The sequence below is a fragment of the Leptonychotes weddellii genome, chromosome 5 (assembly GCF_054177405.1).
Source record: "Leptonychotes weddellii isolate Sample4059 chromosome 5, ASM5417740v2, whole genome shotgun sequence".
Lineage (NCBI taxonomy): Eukaryota > Metazoa > Chordata > Mammalia > Carnivora > Phocidae > Leptonychotes > Leptonychotes weddellii.
In genome coordinates this window covers 69047581-69071054 of record NC_138373.1, presented here as the reverse complement: position 1 = coordinate 69071054, position 23474 = coordinate 69047581, and the positions used below count along the sequence as shown (strand labels likewise).

General features: G+C 50.4%; 1 protein-coding gene across 3 annotated transcripts in view; it reads left to right on the top strand.

Annotated features, from left to right (window-relative positions):
* The window catches only part of IQSEC3 (IQ motif and Sec7 domain ArfGEF 3), a 104626-nt gene continuing 81152 nt past the window's right edge, over positions 1-23474 (top strand). For 2 of the 3 annotated variants that reach the window (XR_014145553.1, XR_014145552.1), the window contains exon 1: positions 2-650. Coding sequence is in view for 1 of the 3 variants with exons in the window: in XM_081821014.1 (XP_081677140.1) it covers positions 91-650 (560 nt within the window). In the remaining 2 variants the exon portion in view is untranslated. Of the gene's footprint in view, positions 651-23474 lie in introns of all 3 variants that reach the window. The other variant, XM_081821014.1, reaches the window with a different exon arrangement.

Here is a 23474-nt window from a genome sequence, read left to right as displayed (position 1 = left end):
CGGATCGCTGGGGCTGCTCGGCTCCTGCGCGCCCTCGCGCTCCCCGCCGCCTGCCGAGGCGCAGGCAGGGCGCAGGCGGCGGCGGGCGGCATGGAGAGCCTGCTGGAGAACCCGGTGCGTGCCGTGCTCTACCTCAAGGAGCTCACGGCCATCGTGCAGAACCAGCAGAGCCTCATCCACACCCAGCGCCAGCGCATCGACGAGCTGGAGCGGCGGTTGGACGAGCTAAGCGCCGAGAACCGCAGCCTGTGGGAGCACCAGCAGCTGCTGCAAGCCCAGCCTCCGCCCGGGCTCGTCCCTCCGCCGCCAGCCCCGCTGCCTGCCACCCCGGCCACCGCTGCCGCGGCCGCCGCCGCCGCCGGGGCCCAGGAACCACTCCAGAACCACCGACAGATCTCGCCCGCCGCGCCACAGCCTGCGCCGGAGCAATCACCGCTTCAGCACCACGGACAGCTCCTGGTGCAACCCCAGCCGGGCCCCAGCAGCAGGGCTCACGCACCCCAGTCGCCCCACCAGCACCCTGTGGCGCCCGGGGCCATCGCAGACAAGGAGAAGGAGCGTCCCTCGGGTTGTTGCACTGCCGCTGGAACCCTCCTTCAGCACAAATCCCCCGCCGCCCTGGGCAAGGGCGTCCTGAGCAGGAGACCCGAGTGAGTGGGGAAGAAAGGAGAGGGATTATAGTGACAGAAAGGGAAGCAAATGGGTGTAAGGAGGAGATAAGGCGGAAATTGGGTGCCCCTAAGAGTCTGAAGGACTAGGGTAACCTGAAGTGAAGAGATGAGAAGATGCTTGGAGGTAGAAGTGTGTCAAGGAGATTTGGGGGAAAAGAGGTATTAATATCAGTGTTTGAGAGGGTTTAGGGGATGTTGGAGCAAAAGAGAGAATCCAGACCCTTACGGGGGGCAAAGGAGGAAAGAAATGGGTTTTAAGTGATTGGGGATATCAGAAACTGGCAGATTTTAAAGGAGACAAAATTGGGAGGAAGTTGTGGTGAAGATTACACTGAAGAAAAAAAGAGCAGTTGAATTTTTTTTAAGTTAGGAAAAATTTGGAAGGGAGTTTGGGTAGTAAAATTATTTGAATGGAGAGTGAGATATGAAAAAGACAGAGGCTTGGCAAAGACACATGTTAAGAGCTTTAAAAGGGCTAGGGTCCAGGAAGAATAGAACTGGGGTCTGAGAAAATTTAGGAGGCAGGGGATAAGGCTGAAAAGCAGGAATGATGTGAGAAGGCAGGGGTGCTGGGGATAGAGGAAGATAAAGGGTGGGAAAAGCATTTCCCAGAGGAATGAGTCTGGCTCTTAACTGATGCAGTGGGATCAAAGCCAGGAGTGGCTCTTTGGGGAAGCTTACTCTGCTCTGACCTGAGTGGGCATCTTTCTTCTGAATCCCCACAGGACCAAAGGGGTGCAAAGGCACAACCCACCAAGCCAATGGAGGACTCAGTTATAGCGTGAGGACTCAATCTGGCTATAGCTCTTTTCCTCTGACTCAAGGAGGATTTTTGTGCAGGATGGTTGGCAATTGTGGGAAGGGAACAATGATAAGAGAGATAGTTGGCAAAGGGAGTTGTGGTATTTGGGTGTTTAAATCTCTCTCTATTATGGCTGATGGCTGCAAATCTTGTCTCCACTTGGTTATTTGGTGATATTAGGAATCTCATGTTGGGTCCTGAGAGAAATATACTCATTAGCCCCAGCGAGGGACTCTAGGACCTCAATCTCTTTCTTTACTTTCAATGTCTGTGAACTAGGGACATGGGAAGAAGAGATAAAAGAGGACTGGAATATTCTCTCCTCTGTATTAGGCAGGCTGTGACATATCAGCTTCCTTCCTCTGAGTATACAGGTGATGGGAGAACTGCATGGAAGAACAGCTCAGGGGAAATCAGTACCTCATCAGCACCTGACCCTGACAATGGTGATGCTAAAGGGGGAGCTGAGGGGGAGGGGGGAGGGAGGAGAGCCAAGAATCTCACCTCATCCAGTCTCAGCATGTTTCAGGTCCGCAGATACTTGTGAAGATTTGATGTATTCCTTAAAAACTCATTTTCTTCTCATATCTATGTAGTTAGAGAAGTCGGGTCAGGATATGTTAGCTCATAGAGCGTAGACTTGACAGGAATCATGGGCTCTTAGGGGTGAAGATCCAGGATGATCTGACTTGGCAGACCTATAGCAATTGATTCAAGCCCCAAGAAGATGCAGCTTTCTTCCCCAGCTCCCTCAATGTCCCATTTGCTCTTCCTTCAGTTTCATAGTTTCCCTCCTTATCTGGCATAAAAAGCAGAAAGTCAGTTTTCCTTCAGTGCCCATGATTCAACAAAAAGACAATGTTCTTACAAGGTATTATGTGGCTTTTTCCCTAAATAGGGGGGAAAGAACTATTTCATTTGTTTTTCAGGGGGCGGCCACAGCTTCCTGGTAATTATGGTTCTCCACCAGATTCCTCTCCTCATGCCCTTTGGTATCTCCCTTCTCTTCCCCACTTTCTTCGCATCTCTTCAGGGAACTGTGAGCAAAAAGGGTTGAGGAAAGATAATTTTTTCTTGGAAAAGGACTTTGTTGTGGCCCTGAAAGTAGCTTAAAGAGCCCAAACTCTCCTGCCCAAGTGCTCCTGCTGGAAAACCGGGGATTTAGGAATCACCTGGATTCCTATCCAGCCTCCTGAGTCAAAACCAGAGACAAACCATAGCGTCTTCATCTTTCCTTCTCCTTTGTCCTGCTTTTGCTTCCCATAGGGGCAGAACAAAAATAAGAAATAATTAGAATGGTGGAGGAGAGTAGAAGTTGTTAAAAATCTTTCCCTTAGGAAGTTGTGCCAGGCACTAAAAGGTTAATACCCCAAGTAGCTCCTTCCTTCCTCCAGATCCTCCAGCTTTTCCCCTTGCTACCCGAGCCTGGACACCAAGAGACAGAGAGAGCGCCTTACTTCCTCCCTGCAACTCTCTCTCTCCCCTTGGATGTGAAATCATGGACATCCTGGCTGGCTGAATGTCTTTTGTGCCTTTTGTACCACCCATTTCTCCCCACTGTTTTGCTGAACTTCAACCTAAGTTTCCCCCACAGAACCTCAGTAATGAATCACTGTTGCTGATTACATTTGGCCCCACCCTGCTCTCTACCCATGACCCCCATTTTGTATGGCTATCCTCCTCTGCCCATACCTCTCAGTGGTGCAGGGCTAGATGCAGCCAGCAGGCAGAGATCTTTATGGATAGGGTGAGGTGAGGAGAAGAAGAGCAGAGCCAGCAGCCCTCTCCCTGGTGTTTCTCCTGGGGAGCTCCCTGCTGAATCAGTTCTCTACTGGGCATGCTGAAGTAGGAAGAAGATATGGCAGATGAGGGAGATAGGAAGGTGGTGGCCTTGGAGGTCAGGCCAAGGAAGTGATGATGAAGGAGTGGGTGAGTGCAGAGGTATCATGGAAGAAAGACGCTGGAGGGGTTAACATTCTTTCTCTGCATGCTTCCTGACTCTTGCTAAGCTCCAGCCCCCACTGCTTTTGCCTCTTAATGAAAGCAGCATCTAGCTTCCTCCTCTTTATTTTTTCAATCAAGGCTCACAGCATCTACAGAATTGATTATCCCTTTCCTGGCTGGAGTCAGAACCTCAGCCTGATCTGGTGAAATCTACTTCTTGCCATGGAAGCACACGACCCTACCGGAGGCTACTAGCTTCAGTGTGACCACAGCTTCTCTATCTGAACACGTTTGCCCACCCAGCCAGCCATGCATTCAAAGCCCAGGGCTTGTCCATGTTCTCCAGCCCCTAGGCAGAGGATTACTGGAGGCTGGACATGATTCTTGAATTATAATTCAAATTCAGCTTCTAGCCCATACCCCCCACCTCCAAGTAACCATGAAGTCTGAATGGCTCAGTAGCTCCTGTCCTGTCCTCTCTTCCTTCGTCCCTTGTCTTCCTCTTTTACTTTCTCTTTCTTGCTACCTTCCCCTTTCTCTTTGTCCTTCCTTCTCTTTCCCCCCTTCTTCCCTCTCCTCAAACTCTTTCTCTCTCCCATATTTTCTTCCTTCTATCTATCCTTTGGTTCCACTTAAGCTGCTCAGGGAAGTCTCCTCTTCTCTACTCCCATCCTTTAAGCATAAAATAAATCTTGGGTCATTTTTTGAGTTCCAGGGGGTCATACTGACTGGAGGCTCAAGGATAGTTAGACAATCATCAGATGTGCTTTTTAGCCTGTTGTCTAAAATGCTGATTGGAGCAGGTGTCTCTGTTCCTACTGAGTCAGGGTTGTCCGCCTGGAGATGGCAGCTCCTGTGTGGCCCATTCTGAGAGCTACTAAGAGAGCATGAAGGTCTGTCAGTCAGTGGAAAAACAGGAGAGAAGCAAACAGTCCTTGTTCAACATACCTGAGGCATATATCTAGAAACATCTAAACAAGTGTAAGCAGATCACTGCTGCCTAGAGCTACCCTCTATCAGAAGAGAACAAGGGTGAAAGGGGGAGCATATTGAGAGTCCAGAGAGAAGGTTTTCTTGGTTGGAGTCAAGGGTTTATGTCAGGAACAGTAAGAGCCAAGGATAGCTGGAAAGAGGATGGAGCCCCGAAGATTCAATTCATGGAGATAGCTGTATTGCATGTGCATATCATCACATCTGACAGTACAGTACCCCCAACCCTAATCACTTCCCAGCAGGCCAAACTCTATCAACAGAGTAAGAAAAGCCTCGACACTCAGGGTCCTTGTCTGCCTGCGGCTGGAAGGCCTGCTTGCTGAGGACACAACATGAAGGCCAGTGCACACCAAACTGCCTATCCTCCTTTTCTTCCTCTAGAGAGGACTTCTAGCTGGTAAGCTGGAAAATGGGGCCAGAATGAAGGCTCACTGAGAGGAGGGAGCATGCATCTTTTTGCTCACCTAGAAGCTGGCACAAAGTGGGCACTTACAAAAATCTTCTGTTCCCTGCTTGTCCAAGAGCCCAGACCACTGTTCCTTCCTCCCTTTCACCCAAAAAGAATATAGTTCAAGAGAAACAAGTCACTCCTGCCTCTGGGAAAACCCAATGGTCTCCATCCTCCTCACCAGCTCCCTGTGCCTTGCTTCATTCGCTCTCTCCTTCCTTACTCTCAAGCCCTTCCCAGGCCCACATAGTTAACGCCATAAGGGCCTCACGAGAGCATCCTGGAACATTTTCCTGTTGGCCTGAAACCAAGCAAGAGGAGCAGCAGTTGGTTCTGCTGATTCAGCAAATATCTGTGCAGCCTGAGTTTCAAAGGTCACTTATGAGAAAAGGCAGATGGGGTCAGGTCTGGGTGGACAGCCAATGAAAGTGAGGGTGATATGGAAAAAGAGGGGAGAGCTGGGACCAACAGCTGGACCTGTGGTCTGGAAAGAGTCTTGGATCCTGAATTTAAATCCCACATAAAGATTTTTAGACAGACTGACCTTGTTGGGGAACCTCAACATTTTTCACTGGGGCCCAAACATACTCTCAGTGGCCCTGCACACTAACTAAGCAGCAGCTTGGTGTGGGGTTTCTTAGTAAGAGGTCCCTGGGACACTCTCATTGCACCTGGCAGATCCCCAAATGCAAGGCCATCTGGCAGGATTTCCAAGGCTTGGGCCACTGCAGCACCTTCCTCCTCTGCTTCTGGAAAAGCACAAAGTACAGATTCTCACCGAGGTTGCAGAGTTTCTTGTTTCCAGGGAGGAAAGTGGTGGTCATCTCCATTTCAAGGAGTGAGGGCATTAATAAACAAACAAAAAAGGATGAGGAGTAGAGTGAGGGAGAAATTAGATTTTTCAGGCTGAAGGGAACTTAGGAACGATAGAATCACAGAATTTTTAAGATCAAGGTGGTTAAGAACATGGGCTTTGAAGTCAGGCATCTCTGGGTATAAGTTCTGCTCTATCACCTACCAGCTGTGAAACCTTACATTCATTACTTACCTTCTTTAAGCCTCTGTTTGTTTGTTTTTTTTCATTTATAAAATGAAAAGTAATATATACTTTGAAGGGTTGTTGTAAAGTTTAAAAATCAAATGGTATCATTTTTTTTAGTATACATTGGATACATTCAATACATTCAATACATTGTAGTATTTCTACAGATAAAGAACCCAGGGCCTAGGGTTCATCCCCAGTCAGACCACAATGAAAGACTAGAAGCCAAGTTCAGGATTCCTTCCCTGCTTCCAAGCCAGCTTTCTACATGTGCCCTTTTCTCATCTACCCCTCTACCTTTGGATAATGTGCACCCAAGCTCTTCCAGATACATGAATTGTGGAGCTTACCTTGCAATGCAGCCAGGCAGGACAAATCCACCATCTCTTAGTGATCTGTGATGGGGTCTCACAACTTTATAGTTGGGAAATACTTCCTTAAGCTCAACTTAAATGTCTTCTGTTGCATTTTAAGATTCTTTGCACTTCTCCTAAGGACATCAAAGGGATCTGAGTTATCACCCGATGCCCCATGGTGATAAGAATGACCTTGCCCATTTTCCAAATGGGGAAACCACAGTCTCATCTAGTATATGAACTTGTCAAGGATAAAAGTAAAGGGTGAGGGGATTGGAGTCTGGGCCAGGAAAATGTTTCCCACTTCCCTGGAATGAAAGCTATATCCATTTGTCCAAATTCTTCCATCCTGGGAATTTTGAAAGGGTAGTCCTGCTCTTTGCAGCCCTTTTGGAGGTCAGAAAGTTGAAAAAAACAAAAAACAAAAACCCCCAAACCCAGCAGAGATTGCCTGAGAAAAGGAGAGCCTGATGTGTTATAGGATTTGGGGTGGTAGGTTGAGGGGAAAGGCGGGGAGGTTAGGGGAGGACTCTACTTTCTCTGGTCAAGCCTAGCGATACGAGTTTCTTCTCCTAAGACTTTCTTAGATGAAATACCGTCTGGGCGGCGGGGGGGGGGACCAGAAAAGAAAAGATAGTGGGCTTCTGACGTTCCCTCCCAGGGTGGTTGTTTGAGGTGTATGAGGCCACCACAGGCAAAACCTGCCACTATGGGGGGCACCGGGTGCACTGGAGCCCTGGGCTGCCCTGCAGTTGCTCTTTGTTTGGAGTATCCCATCTGGGAGGTTATGTAACTCTGCAGGACCGGCGTACGTGCCAAGTGGTACCTTTCGCCCCCGGCAGCCAGGCTACTGTGGACAGAGGCCACGCGGGCCCGTCCAAGGGCCTGCCCACACTCTGCGCCGGCACCAGGCCATTCCCTCCAGGCCACAGCTGCAGGGGCTAGAGGGCTTTCGGAGCTGGGCCGGGGTCTTCCAGCACCGCTGGGGAGTCAAGCAAATGTCAGAGCTGGAAAGGTACGAAAAGGTCCTTTGCTTCAAACTCCTCATTGTGGCAAATGAGGAAGCTATGGCTAGGGAGAGAAGTGACTGGTGCTTCCAGACAAGTTAGTGGCAGCACAAGACCTAGAACTCTTCATCTGGCGCTCTTGACATTATCCAGTGGCGGGTAACCGGAACTGGTCAGGACTGTTCCGTGGGTGTACGGGGCCAGACCTGCAGCTAGTTACGGGAATTCAGAGGACCCAGGGAGGTCTCTGCCTTCCAGAACAGCTTGCCTGTGCCAGCAATTCCACAATTAGAGATTCCTTTCAATACTTCAAGGTTATCCCCCTTGTTAAAATGCAAATTCTCCTAGGACAGGAGAAAAAGAACACACTTAGCTCTAGCAGCATTTACACTTCAGCATGAAAGAGTTCTCATGTGAGCAGTGTCCGAGAAAGGATTTGATAAGGCAGGAGGATGCCATGGTGGCACTGGGGGGACTAAGGGACAGAGCAGGAGGCTCAGAAGGAGTTGAAGGGCTCGCGGGGGAGGCTGTTGAAAGCCGAAATGATTTTTATCTCTGTCGTATTTTGCAGGGAATTGGAATTGCCTTGCCTGGACCTGGCAAGCAGAGAGGTGGGGGGACCCAGGGCACTCCCACATTGGCTTGCCTTGGAAAAGTGATTATCTTGGCTGTAGAAGGGATACTTGCCCAGTGAGCTTCATGGGTAAAAATCATTAGGCAGGAATTTAAGGAGCATCCTGACACTCAGTAATCTAGGATCTTAAAATAATTCTCTAGATGGCAAAATTTCACACAACTCTATTGGGGTTTGCTGTGAGGTGGGAAGATGTGGGCAAGAGGGTTAACAGGAGGTAGAGGTTGGTGTTACATGGGCCTGGAGAGAAATGGGGGTGAGGGGCTAATTCAACATCTAGTAGGGGCTTGATAAATACTGCTTGAATAAACAAACTTCTAACATGTAGGTCCCAGGCAGGTTCAGCAGTCGTTGAGTAGAGGGAAGTAAGGGTATGGTGTCCAGGCTGAAGAAGATCTCAGCTGGAGGGAAGACCCACTAGGGAAGTGGGTTGTGCTTAGTTAGGCCCAAAAGCCCGGGCTCTGCAGCTGAGCATGTGAGAGAAACTGGATCAGAGGCTCAGCTCTTAAGGCCAGCTGGGGAGGGAGGGGCACATGAATGCTCCTCCCAGCTAACAGATACCACCCCAATCCTCTCCATGAGCATGGAAAGGCCTCCCCTGCCTCCGCCGCCAGCCTCTGACCCCAGACCAGTCCAGTCCTCGGCGTGGGGTGCCGTGTTAAGAATTAAGCATGAGAAAACCCTTTGAGTGTTTCATCTCAGTGTCCCCGCCCCAGGCTCATGGCCTTGCCAGAAGCTTGAACTAGGAATAGGCAAAAGGTCTATGATGATGGGAGGGAAAGGAAGCCCAAAATGTGGCCATGTCTCCAGGTGGAAAGAGAAAAGAGAGAGCTGGATTCTGGCCTGGGGGATGAAACAGGAACCAGTGCCAGCCTCCAGGCCTCTTTACTCCTATTTCTTGACCAGGCAGTGTCAGCTCTGCTCAGGGAAATGTCAGGACGCTGAAGGGAGGGGGAGCGGGCGTGTATAAGTTGCCGATGTGTTTGTGGGTACGGTTGCGTGGGGGTGAGTGTGTTACTAGGGCTGGGGGAGATGGATCCCAGCACACACCATAAAAAGATGTGTGGACCTCGCAGCAAAACTCAGCGGAGGCCTTCCTCCTGCTTCCCCATGACACCCTGGTCTGGTTACACAGGCAGGACTCTGGGTTCTATCTCCTTTATCTGCATGACTTGTTTTGTCTCTCTTGGCCAGCCAGCTCCTTCTGGGTCTTCCCCTCTGTAAAATGGGGCGAGTCTATAATGCCTCCACCCTCACTCCATTGCAGGTGTGAAGGGGACCAGGCCTCTGGAGGCTGCCAGCTCCTGGGAGGAAGGCTGCCTGGAGGGCGGGCAAGGGCAGGGGTCGGGGATCGGAGACGCACTCTTGAGGTATTGTGTTTGGAAGCTCAGGTACCCAGCAGCAGTGTGGTGCATGGGAAGCTGCATTGTGGTTTTTCCCCCGAACCCAACTTGGCCTAGCTTCGGCCAGGGCCTGGAACCACATGACCTCTCAGGGCTTTGGAGCTGTCAGGTCAAACCAGCTGCCTCCCTGCCTCCAATGAGGAAAGCACTCCCCATCCCAGGCAGAGAGGCAAGGGAATTCCACAATCTCTTCCTTGATAAATGGTTCCAATGCACCACAATTTTCATTCAACACATGAATTCAACACAATGATTATTTTAAAACAGCAACAGCAACAAAAACTCTACAAAGCAGTTGGGAATCTCTTGCTTGTGTCTAGTTTCAGTGTTTCCTGGCACAGTCTGGTCTTTACAGAGATGTCCTGGATGCTTCCAAATTGGCTCATTTGGCATCTTTGACATTCTTGGGGCTACTTAACTCCTAAGAGCCAGTCATGGAAGGTCGAAGGGAATTCCAGACGTAGGCAGAGACTCTGACCCAGAAGCCAGGCCCCTCAGTCCTGATGGCTGTGCCATCCTCACAGACCCCAAGTGTAAGCTTGGTGCAAACCCCTCCCCTTCTCTGGGCCTGGACTTCCCCTCTGGTCAATGGGGACAATCACTCTTTGCCCTGCTCTTTGACTCTGTCTCCCCTAGACTCACCAAGTCCACGAAAAGCAGAGCTGTTGAGAGGTTACTGCAGCAGGAAGGACCTAGCTTAGACGTGAAAAGTGACTTCCAAATGGTAAGAGCCTTAGGAAGGGAGGTCAGAATGGGGGACAAAGGGAGACTGAATTCACGTTCCCTTTCCAAAAAAAAAAAAAAAAGAGACCCTTGCAGGTCGGGGAGGGACTAGGTGAATTCTGCAGGGGCTTCCAGCTCTAAGTACCCCAGGAATTTCCACCAGGTTCCCTCCGGACTTTGCGTGAAAACCGGGAGCAAGCTGGAAGGGAGAGCAGGAACCCGTGGCCCCAGAACTCGCTCGGAAAGCCTGGGGAAAGCCCTTCCTCCCCTGGCCGCTTCCCCGGGGGCTTCTCCGTGGGGAGGGCTCGCGCAGCCGGCCTTTCGGCTGCGTGGGCGGCTTGGCGGGCTGCTGACAGCACCATGGAACCTCCGGTCTCCGCGCCTCGCCCGCCCCGCGCCGAGCTCCACGCTCCCCCGCGTGGGCGGGCACCCCGACCGGGGGAAGCCGCGCCCCCCCCAACCCCGCCTCCCGCGCTCACGCGCCCCCGCCCCCGCCCCCGCCCCCGCCCGGCGCGGCGCTGCTGAGTCACCGGCTCCGGAGGCGCAGCCTTGGCACCTGTGCGCTCAGGCTCGGCCGCGCCCGCCGGCCCCCACCCCCTCCGCCCGCCTTCCGGGGCCCTCGCCGCGCTCGCGCTGCCGACCTCCGCTGGGCCGCCCAACCCCTCTCCCTTCTCGCGTCGCCCCGCGCCCCGGCCCGGCTCTCGAGTGTGGCCGTTCCCCACGGTCCCGCCCCGCGGCCCCCCCCCGACTCAGTCCGGCGTGCGCACCGCCACCCGCCCACGGCGTCTGGAAGCGCCCCCCCCCCTCCTCCGCGCCGAGGCGGGAGGTCGGGGGGCCTCCGTGCTGCGTCACCACCCGGCCGCTGCTGCTCCTGCGGCCGCCGCCGCCCGCGGCCCTGCTGGCTTCCCCCGCCCCGGACCACGACCGCTGCCCCCGAGGGTGCGGATCCCTTCCCAGGCCTCCGTAGGCCACAGCCCAGCCTGGTGGGCGTGCATCCACTGGGGAGGAGAAGCGGAGGAGGCGGCACGAGCGACCTCAGGGATGGGGATGGTGTCCCCTAGGTCCAACTTCTACACAGCATCCACCTCCCCTAGCCTCCCTTGTACCCAGACACGTGGGCAGGAGAATCCCCGCTGTAGTTCAGCCTTCCCATGGTTTATATTGTATTTTATAGAATCACATAGTCTTAGAATTCTGGCCCAACCTATGATGAAGCGTAATAGTTCAGAAAGTGGCACTAGGTTTGAATCCTGACTCGGTCACGTGCTCACCGCGATACTCAGCAGTGACAGTGTTGGTCTTCTTATCTGTAAAATGGGGATAGGCATAGTCCTAACCTCATAGGATTGCTGCGAAATTAAGAGGTCATGCCAATAAAGCGCCAGGCAGGGCGAGTGTCTGCGCACATTGAGGACTCAAAAAAGTATAGTAGTTGCTGTTCTTTGGGGACCTTTGGGGCCAGAAAGTGCTTTTCGAAGGTGGAGGGCTCTCTTTCTTGTTCCCCTGTGTTTTCCAGAGGGCTCAGAACAGAACGACTTCTCGTTGACGACCCCTCAAATATTTGAAGACCTTCATCTCTCCCTTCCCTGGCCTTCCTGTCCACGATCCACACCCCCCCACCCCTGTCTTTTTTTTCTTTCCGAAGAACACACCTAAGCTTACCTCTTCCTGCTCCTCGTGGCTTTGTGGGTTGCTCTGCGTGGCCACCTCCTCAACTGCTCTCTAAAACACAGGCGCCAGGACTGAGTCCATATCCGGGAGATGTGGCCAGACCAGCCTGGGCACAGGGAGCCCCTCACTCACACTGTCCCAGCCAGGCAGGTTCTGGATTCGCCCATCTTTGGATGGCCCCTAGGAACCCACTGGCTTTCTCAGCCCCCCGGGGTCACAAATGGGACCTCTGGAGCAAGGTCAGTGAGTGCTCCTGAAGGACTACATCCTCAGACTTCTGGCCACTTGTGCAAGTTTTAATACCAAAAATGCTGAACGTTTCACCTGGCCCTGTTGATTTTCATTTTGTTAATCTATTTGTGTTCTTTTTAAAATTTAAATTACTCTTTCCAAATAAATAACACATTGCCATATCACAAAATAAAAGGGTGCAGGAATTGATAGTGAAACGTGTCTCCCCACCCCTGGTTCCAACCCACTCATCCCCATGGCCACCACCCCCCCGGGAAACCAGCCCTCAGAAAAGTTAGCAACTTCTCATGCGTCCTCCCAGGGTTATTCTAAGTACATTCAAGCAAACACACACACACACACACACAAATATATGTATGTATTTGTGTTTATGTGTGTGTGTTTTCTTTTACACAAATGGCAGCAAGCTATATGCTGCTCTGGACCTTGGCGCTTTTCCCCTAATAATCTATCTTGGTGATCCTTCCATATGCAGTATAAAAAAGAGCTGCCTCATTCTTTTTAATAGCTGTAAAATATGCCATTGACTGTGAATCTAGGTTCCTTCTTCTTGTCTGCTGAGAGTTTGGAAAGCAAGCTCTGAGTAGCCTGCCTCTATGTGATCATTCGGGAGGGGTTTTTCTGAGGGGTGGGCGGGTAGGCAGACATTACCTAGGAGCTGCATTTGAACTTGGCCTTCCAGCTGCTGAGGCATGCTGCTGCAGTCTCCTGCAGACCCTGGTCAGTTACGGTAGAACGAAGACTCAGGAAGTGTGCCTCCTTACCTGAAGAGTCGTCGCCACTCTTTTAGCTTGGCCCCCTCTGTTGTCTACAGGCATCAAGGTTGGGGGAGCTGCCAGGGTGTTATAGTCTCCTTCCCAGGAGCCGAAGATGAGTCTTAAACCCCACCTCCTTCAGGAAGTCTTCCTGAACTGATCCGAGGGGGAAACCGAGCTTCTCATCACTTCTCCTACTTCCCACCTCAGGCTGAGCATACTCCAGTCCTGGCTAAGAATGAAATCAATTCTTTATTCCTTGGCTTAAAGGTGCTTGTTTTCTTCGCTACGTAAGTATATACTCATGGCTTGTGTACTCTTCCACCTAACAAATATTTGGTCGTCTACCGTGTGCCAGTTACTACTGTTCCAGGCACTGGGGTACAGTACTGAACAAAAAAATCCCCAACTCCATTCATGAAGCTGACAGACAAAAAATCAGCAAGATAAAGAATGCAAACATATAGTACATCTGATGGGGTGAGCGTTGTGGAGAACAATAAAACGGAGAAGTGGACCTGGGAGTAAAGGGGTTTACAGTTTTAAACAGGGGGCCCCGGGAAGGCCTCACAGAGAAGGTAACCCCTGGGCAAAGACCTGGAGGAGGGGGTGTTCTGTGCCGTCTGGGGGAGGAGCGTGGCTGGCAGAGGCAAAGCCCCGGTGAGGGACCCCGCCTGGTTGTTCAAGTAAGACGGGAGCAGAGGGAATGCAGAGAGAATAATCTGAGGCGAAATCAGAAATGTTGGTGGGGGGTAGCAAAGGTGGGGGAGTGCAGGGGTGCAGCAAATCTTGTAAGGGATGCTCAAGCTGCGATCCACCAGGCTGTGTTTGGAGATGTGTGGGGATATGCTAGTTGCCACAATGGCTGGCAGGGCTGAGGGGGGGTGTTGTCCCCCAGCATTTAGGGGCAAGGGCTACGCCAAACAGCTGATACTGCACAGGACAGCTCCCGCAGTGAAGAATGTTCCTGCCCCAAATACCAATGTTCCTCGTGGAGACACGCTGATAGGGTCTTGACGTCCGTTGTGATGAATTTGGCTTTTACTTTAAGACAAACTGGGTTAAGGGGCACCTGGGTGGCTCAGTCGGTGAAGTGCCTGCCTCCAGCTCAGGTCATGATCCCGGGGTCCTGGGATCGAGCCCCATGTTGTCCAGCTCCCTGCTCGGTGAGGAGTCTGCTTCTCCCTCTCCCTCTGCCCCCTCCTCGCTCATGTGCTCTCGCTCACATAAATAAATAAAGTCTTTAAAAAAAAGAAAAAGAAAAAGAAAACTTGGGTTAGAAGGAACCTTGGCTGCTGGGTTGAGTTTCTGTTGAGAAGGGCCTGAAGAAGAAAGCTAGAAGCAAGGAGAGAAGGCAGGACATTGTTGCAAAGTCCAGGCGAGAACCTGGGGTAGTAACAGTGAAGGTGGCTATGAGCGGTCAGACCAACAGTACCTCCTTAAGGGTTAATGTGGCATATGAGAGAAAGAGGAATTGAGCATGAGTCCAGGAGTTTGGGCCAAAGTTATTAGAAGGGGGAGATGGGGAGGTCTGGGTCGGGGGAGAAAGCAGGTGGAGTTTCAGACATGTTAAGTTTGGGATGCCTGTTATGCGATGCCTGTTAGACACTCAAGTGGAGACGATCGGTAGGCATATGGAATGGACTGGAGATATAAATTTGGGGTGGCTTTGAAAGCCTTAAGACTGGATGACATCACCAAGGAGCGAGAAAGGAAGACTGAAGAGGACCAGGGGTGGAGCTTTGGCGCACACCGGTGTCAAGAGAAAAGCTGGAGAAGCATGAGGTGTCCAGCAAAGAGGGGTTTCAACCAGGAGGGTGGGAACATAGAGAGGAGCCCTGGAGTAGGGTGAGGAGCAAGAACTGCCCATCAGCCTTAGCAACATTGAGGTAATCAGCGACCTTGAAAAGCATAGTCTGGTAACGCCATCGGGGCAGAAGCTTGATTAGTGCGGGTATAAGAGAGAAGGGAAAAGAGACAAATCAACCAAATGTGATGTGTGGACCTTGAGTAGGTCCTAATTCAGCCCAAGCAACTGTAAAAAGACATTTTTAAGGCAATCAGGGAAATTTGAGCACCGATATTGGAGAATTATTGTTAATTTAGTTCGGTGTAATAATGATCCTGTTATTATATCTTTTTAAAGTTCTTACCTGTTAGAGATACATTCCGGCTAAAATGATCTTATTTTGGGGGTATGCTTTAAAATACCCCAGCAAAAAATATTGGAGTGGGAGATTAGTAAAATGTATGTTTGAAATTTCCCTAATAAGAAGTTTAAAGGACGACAGAAGGAGAGGAACTGCAGACAGTGAGTGCAGAAATCTCTTTGATGAATTTTCCTATAAGGAAGAGTAAAGGAACCGGTTGATTACTGGAGGAGGACGTGGGTTCAAGACAGAAGATTGCTCTGGAAGGTGGGAGAAATAGCACGTGTGTTTCCATCAGCCCGACAGGCGACTCCACTTGCTAACTGTCTGCCACAGAAAGCTTTGTAGGGAAACTGAAGAAGGTGGCATCACTACCTAGAGGAAAGTCATAATAATTTAATGAAAGCAAATATTTTATCATGTGCTTACTATGGGCGAGGCACTGTGTTAGGGCTTTACAAACTTATCTGAATATATGTCCTGATATATTGAGGGGTGAGGCATGAAGACTTCATTTAGGTGACTTGAAGTGGTGCCTACATTCAAGCCCCAGCAGGGTGATTCTGACAGTCGGTGTCTTCTGCTCTCCACTGCCTTCCCACAGATGATGCAGTAACATGCATCTGGGCGGCCAAGAGAAGTTTTTCAGAACATACTTGCCCCGGACTCCACCCTGGAGACTGTCATTCAGTAGGGGGTTAGTGGAAGGAGAGTGGCCAAGGGTATTTTAAGTGAAGGACTCAGGATGCAGCCCCCTGCTTAAGAACCATTAGCATAGATCAGCCCAAGCTCACTCATTTATCAACACATGTATACTAATATTCACATGAGTGCTGTGAATAATTAGACTAGCTGGGGGCTGGGAAAAAAATTAAAATATAATGAGCTATGCTGTACAGGAAAAAAGGAACGTGGAGAGAGGAGAGCTGAGCACATTACTGTTATGTAGGGATGGAAAATTTGATTAGGTTCCTCAAGGGCTGGAGTCATACCTGTATGTTCATTTAGCAGGTAGTTACTGAGCACCTACTGTATGTCAGGCTGTGCTGTAGGTGCTGGGGATTCACAGCCAGACAAAGACTCTGTCCTCATGGAGCTCACATTCAAGAGAAGACAGATATTAAACAAAAAAATGACCATATGTGCATATAAATTCATAAGGGCTCAAAGGGAATATAAGGGGATGACGGGGGGAAGGTGGTTTTGGTAAGCAAGACCTCACCTAGGAGGTGACATTTAAGCAGAGAGATTAAATAAAGCTAGGGACAGAGCCACGTGAAGACCCGAAGGGAAAACATTCTGCGCAAAGGCCCTGGGGCTGGAAGAAATGGATGCGTTCAAAGAATAGAAGAAGGGAAGGGTGGCCAGAAGGCAAGGGAGTGGGGGAGATGGGGTTGGAGAGTAAGATGGGCCTTCCAGAGGAGTTTGTGGACTGGGAGGCTAATGGGAAGTCACGGGGTTGGAACTTTAGGCAGGGCAGTGATGCAATGCACTACTACGGAAAACAGAGTCGGGGGTTAAAAGGGCAGAAGAGGGAGGGTAGCTCAGCAGAGAGCGCCCTAGAGTACCATTCACAATCATCTGCTATTCACTCATTCATTCTGTCTTTCTTTCAACAGCATGTACTCATTTCTCCTGTGTGCTGGGCATTTATGTACATCTGTCATCTCGTTTTGTTGACCCTCCCGATGGGAAGGTATTATTATCCCTCGTTCACAGATGTGGCGACTGAGGCTCAGAGAGGTTGAGGTGGCCCACCCAAGGTCACACAGTAAAGTGGTGTCTTCAAGATCCCCATGCAAGCTTCAGCTCTTATACCCTGACATAGCTTTCCCCACTCCAGGGGAGTCCTCTGCAGTGTGGGAAGTGCCTCCCCTCAGCCAGGCCCGATCAGGAACCTGGCTCAGTGTTCAGGGACAAAAAGGTTGGTGGCACCATGCCCATGTGACAGTTGTTCATGTTGCTGCAGCTCTGAACTTGGCCTTTGGCTCGCTCATCTCCATCATGCCATGCAGGACTAGGCTGGAGGACTGGCAGAATGCCACCCACATGTAGCCACAGATGGAGGATTTGTAGGTCCCCATGGAACATCGTATCCTTCCAGAACCCACACGATCAGGAGGGTTCATGTAGGGGCTACAACATCCCTGGTCTCAGTTCTGTGTGTGTGTGCACATGGCCACACATGGAGGGTTGTATATATGCGTGTATATGTGTGTCTGCACACCCAAGGGTGAGTGTGTGTGCATTCATGTATTCGCGTGTGCATAGGTTTGGGGAGTCTCTACTGACTTGGAATACATTTAGGATCCATGTGCATTTTTATGGGAGCTCTGGATGTGTTCATGGAATGAGGTGTGCGTGTTAAGGTATGTGTGCACCTAGGTGAGTGTGCAATGAGGGGCATGCGTGTATATTTATGTGTATGAATCTTTGCACTCCCGAACAAGTGTCTATAAGCACATCGCGTGTTAGTGTGTAGCAGTGGGTGTTGCTGTGGGTGTGTGAGTTTGGTTGGTGTACATGAGCAGAGCGGCTGGCTAGGAGGTAGCTGAGGTATGGGATTGGAGACTGGCTGAGGTTTTGTGTTTCTGTCTAACTCCTAGTCTGACTATGCTATGGAGGGCAAGATCAAGGCTCTTCCATTCACAGCCCAGAGGCCACCTCCCCTCACATACCTGCCGTGGTGTTGTGGGGCGTGGCATGGGGCTAGTCTTAGCTGTGGATTTTCAGGAGGTCATCAAACCTCCCTTAGCCTTAATGTCCTCGTCAGGTACATGGCATTAATATTAACATTAATTATTATTATATTTATAATATATAATATTATTACTTTTACTACTGTTATCCACTGGGATCATTCATGGGGCCTTCAAAAATGTTTTGTAAATCAGAAACACTGACAAACACAGTCATTATTATCGACCAGGATCTGCCTTCCCTGTTCCTGGAAAAACAGTGCGTGCCCACAATTGACTAAGGGTGGATGAGTAACACTGTGTAGGCGTGCTTCTCTGAGGCTGGCATGGGCTGGATGGCCCTGATCCGTCCTCTCAAACTGGCTTTGCCCAGTAGCCAGGCACCTGTCTGCCAGGTAATAGAGAACTCTCGTGAGGGCGTTTGGCAAGATGCAGCCGAGTGCCCGGCTCTGTGATTCCCGCTGAGCCACCCAGCCTGGTACGGGGAACTCTCCTGGCTCCCTACAAAGGCAGCTGGACTTCAAACAAGTAGGCTTCAAGATAGGCCACTGAATGGCTGTGGGGTTGCGGGCAGGGCCACCCTGCAGGGCAGGAAGGAAAGAGGGTAGCAGGAAGCTCCGGGACTGAGAGGAAGCCCTGAGGGCTCTAGGGCTGGGCAGGGGGGTGGTGTGGAGGGAGGAGGAGGTTGGGGCCTCCTGGCACACTCAAGTTACAGACCAAGTTTCCTAGTCTGAGTTAAGCTTCCCCAAGACCGCCAGATTGATGTCAAGGCTGTGTGATATTAAGCAAATATCTTGTCTCTCTGAGCCTCCTCATCTGTAAAATGAGGATTTAATTGAGGGGTGCCTGGGTGGCTCAGTCGGTTAAGCATCTGCCTTCGGCTCAGGTCATGATCTCAGGGTCCTGGGATCGAGCCCCGCATCGGGCTCCCTGCCCAGCGGGGAGTCTGCTTCTCCCTCTCCCACTGCCTCTCCCTTTGCCTCTGCCCGCCCCCCCTTGTGCTTGCTCTCTCTCTCTCTTAAATAAATAAATAAAATCTTAAAAAAATAAAATAAGATGAGGCAATGTCTGGAAAGGGCTTTGTACGCCTGCACACACCGTAATAGTGGTGGACAGTTCCCTGAGGCACGTACTTGGGCTTTTGTTTTCATGAATGCACGCGTTTTCACAAAAGTGCGGGCTTAATTCCCCATTTTTGTCCAGCGCCCTCAGTAATAGGGACTTGATTCATGCATTGAGTCAACAAATGGTATCTACTATATGCCACGGAGCCAGGCTGCATCCTATCCTGGATGGAGAGGCGAATTGGTCACCGATGCTGCTCTGCTCCGAAAAGCTCACCCTAGTGTAGGGAGATGAAGCCTATGCAAACATTGGTGATGTAGCGGGGAGAAAACAGACGGAGGCTGGTGTGGGAATCCAGAGGAAAGCGGGTCCAGTCCAGGCAGGGGCAGGGGCAGGGGCAGGGGCTGAGGCCAGCAGGGCTGGAGGGCAGGCACAAGAACAACGGGGGAAGGCTTGGCAGGGGACATGTCTCAGCACTGGGCTCTGGAGGGTGGGCAGAATCTGGAGACTGCAGATTGAAGCAGCCTGGGATCTCTGGCTGAGGTTTCCCCCCACTTCGCTCTGTTTCCTAATGGTATACTTCAGAGAGGGATAGGGGCTGTGCTGTCCCCACAGCATTGCTGCAAGACTTTGGAACATGCAAGCGCAGGGCGGGGCGAGAGGATCTCTGGGTCTGGGAGCAGCAGGGGCATACTAACCGGGCCAGGCACAGCTCCCAGCACTTCAGATATATTGGTTCATTGAGTCCTCAGGATACCCTTGAGGTAGATGCCATTAGTATCCTCTTTTACGGTAAGGAAACTGAGGCTCAGGCAGGCCAAGCTGTTAACTAGAAAGTGGCAAAACCAGCTTTGGACTCTGGACTTTCCATGCCCTGAAAACCCTGTATTGGTGCATGGTCCCTGTGTGGGTGCATGGTGTGGACATTGATTTTGCCCCTGCTATGTGCTAAGCATCGCGCCCGCATGACTTGGGTTATTTTTGTTTTTTGTTTTTTTAAAGATTTTATTTATTTATTTGACAGAAAGAGACACAGTGAGAGAGAGAGTACAAGCAGGAGGAGTGGCAGGCAGAGGGAGAAGCAGGCTCCCCACTCAGCAAGGAGCCCAACCTGGGGCTCGATCCCAGGACCCTGGGATCATGACCTGAGCCGAATGCAGGTGCTTAACCGACTGAGCCACCCAGACGCCCCGACATGGGCTATTTTGTTGGATCTTCACAATAACTCTAGGAGGTGGTTTCCTTTATGACCCTCCCTGATCACAGCTGAGAAATCTGAAGCTGCAGAAGGTCAGATAATCTGCCGAAGATCCCCCAGCCATCCCAGTGGAAAGGTAGGGCCTGCATGCACATCTTCCTAAACCTCAAGCCTGCTTGCTGTCCATGGAACCACGCTACCTCCTGTGGTTTAAGGGGCCTTGATGGAATTCCTCCCTAGAGCATGTGGCAACCTCACTGCTCCATGCAGGTACACTCCTGGGACCAGAGGACCTTGGATCAATGCTGGTTCGACCCCTTATCAGCTGTGTGACCTCGGAGAAACCAGGTCACATCTCTGTTCCTTGTCTGCAAATGGGGATAACTGTATCTAACTCACACGGTGGTATAAAAGTTAAACAGCATGTAAGAAAATGCTGTATATAAACTGTGAAGTGCTGTAATGAAAGGAAGAGACAGCAGCATTGTGTGCCCACCACTGTGGTAAACGTGATAAGGAATGCACTAGGCAACACAAGCAAAAATAAACAAGTGGGATCACATCAGACAAAAAAGCTTCTGCTCAGCAAAGGAAACCATTTCAAAGAGTGAAAAGGCAGCCTACGGAATTGGAGAAAATACTTGCCAATCATGTCTGGTGAGGGCTTAATATCCAAAATAGATAAGGAACTCATAAAACTCAGTAGCAAAAGAACAAACATCTGGTTTAAAAATGAGCAGGGGCGCCTGGGTGGCTCAGTCTGTTAAGCATCTGACTCTTGATTTTGGCTCAGGTCATGATCCCAGGGTCCTGGGATTGAGCCTCATGTCAGGGCTCCCTGCTCAGCGGGGAGTCTGTTCTCCCTTTGCCCCTCCCCCCCCGCTGTGCACACTCTCTCTCTCAAATAAATAAATAAAATGAAAACAGAATCTGAAAGAAATATCCACACCCCCATGTTCACTGCAGCATTGTTTATAGTGGCCAAGACCTGGAAACAACCTAAGTGTCCACCAACGAATGAATGAATAAAGAAAGTGAGGTATATGTATCCATTGGAATATTACTCAGCCGTGAGAAAGAAGGGACTCCTGCCATTTATGATGGAACTTGAGGGCATTATGCTGAGTGAAGTAAGCCAGACAGAGAAAGACAAATACTGCGTGATATTATTTATACAAGGAATCTTAAAAACACACACACACACACATACAAAGTCAAACTCAGAGAAGCAAAGTGGTTGCCAAGGGCTGGGGGCTGGGGGAAAACAGGGAGGGTTTGGCAAAAGGACGCATGCTTTCAGCTACAAGATGAAGAAGGCCTGAGGGTCTAATGGAAAACATGGTGACTATAGTCGATAACACTGAATTATATAATTGAATAACTACAAAAAGGAAGGCACCAGACCCAGGCAGACTCTGCCCTCCGTTCAGCGAACAATGCACAAGTCAGCAGTGGCAGGCCCCGTGCGTGTGCATGGGGATACAAAGACACGGGGGCGGGGAGTTTGCCATTTGACTGGGATATACAACAACTAATTCGAGGATGGAGTACCTACTGTTGATTATATACTACCGAGGACTGTGGGCTCAATTCCTCCAGGGTATTTTCTCCTTGGATTCTTCCAGCTCTCCAGTGAGAGACCACTATTATCGTGCCCATTTGAGTGATAAGGGAAGATACACAGAGTGGTTCAGACACTTCCCCGAAGTCACACAGCGAGTAAATGGCGAAGGTGCCATGAACACCCAAGTCATCCTGATTCCAAGCCAAGGTCTTTCGCCTGCGCCTGCCACGTTCATGACATGAAATCACGTTTTCAGGAGGGCGCTTTGCTGGTCTGGGGGACGGGCTGGGAGGCGGAGCTGTGGTCAGGAGGCCGTTACAGTAACAACCAGCAGCCCGGCGCGGCCTGCGCTCTGCTTCCTCCACAGGGAGGTTTCGCGCCAGTCACCTCTTACGACACAAAGCAGCGCAGTGACCTCGTGCGTTTCCCAGACAAGGGAACAGGCTCAGAGAGCTCAAGTGACTTGTCCCAAACCACACAGCTAGATGCCTCTCTAGCATTTGCACCCAGGCCTCCTGTTTGGGCAGCTGTACACCCCAGCCTCTTCTATGGCAGTAAAATAACTTGGAGGCTGGGACCAGGCCTGGGTTCGTGTCCGACCTTGACCTCTTCCTAGCAGTGTGACTTTGACCATGTTACCGAATCTCTCTACTCGTCTGCGAAATGGGAATAATAAAATCTACCTCTCCAGTCTATTGTTTTATGGTTATTGCACATCAAGTTCCTAGCAGGCAGTAAGTGCTCAAAAAGTAAATGAACAAGCAAGCAGTTATGGAGTGTTAACGGACTTCTGAGCTCTGTGGAGGGGAGTAAGGAGGAGAGATGACCCTTTCTGTTAGGAAGAGAATGCCCGGATATCTTTCTAAGGAAACATGAAAGGAGATGGGGTCCACTGTTTCTAGTTTGAATTGAGTGGAAAACTTGCAAAATCTGCATATAAGTAAGTACAAGCCACTTCCTTTCTCTGCCCCTGGCTGCCGGAACATCTGTAAGCACTTGCCTTATTAAGATCTTTCCAAAGCTTCCCGTGGAAGACTGCAGTGGCAGATTGCACCAATGAGCAAAGAAAATCTACCCCTTCCTCCATTGCCCCCACACCGGGAGGAAGGGTTGGGGGCCTGGGGAGGAGGTTGTCAAGATGGCATCCTGGTAGGTCCCTGATTGCAATATTAGCGCCGTGGTTACCGAGTGCCCCGGGGGCAAGGACTAATAATATCAATAATAGTCATTATAAGATTTTGCATCTGTGCAGGGTTTATTATGTTTCTCCCAAGGCAGTTTCACATTCAAAGTCTTATTGAATCCCTACAATTCAGTGACATAAACAGGGCAGGAATAAGAACCTCATTTACCATAACTTGACCTTCCTGAGGGCCGACAGTAGTGGAGGGTGAGCTGGGTCTCCATCTCCAGTACTTCTCAGGGGCTCTCGGCCCCAGGCCCAGCTCCAAAATTTCCCCCATTCAACCATCCTCAGCCCCGGTTTTCTCATTGTCCTAGTTTCTGGCCCCCTGGACTCCTTTGGCTCAGTCATGAGCCATCTGGTCTCTGAAAATCCCATCTAGTGGTTGGAGGGAAGGAAAAATCCAGTATTTTTATCTGCTGCTTGGAGGGGGGTTAATAATTAGGTGATCTGGGGCCAATGGGTCCAAGGAAGTTAGTAAAGAAATTATTCTAAAGCTTCTTGATGAAGTATCAAGAAATGAAAAGGGGGAGAAAAAGATTTTGGTCTTTAAAAAATCAGCCACGTTAAAGTACAATTATATAAATGAAATTCACCCATTTAAAGTGTATGATCTCAATCAAGCTATGGAACATTTCCATGACCCCAGAGGAACCCTTGTGCCCTTTTGCAGTTCAAACTCTTGTCTCCCATATCACTGAGACTGAACTGATGTCAGTATAGTTTTGCCTTTTCTAGAAAGTCATACAAATGGAATCATAGGGCATGTAGACTTTTGTGTCTAGCTTCCTTCATTTAGTATGATGCTCTTTTGAAATTCATCCACATTGGCACACGTATGAGTAAGCTTTTTCCTTTTTATTCCTGAATAGTACTCCATTGTATAGATATACCACAATTTGTTTACCTATTTA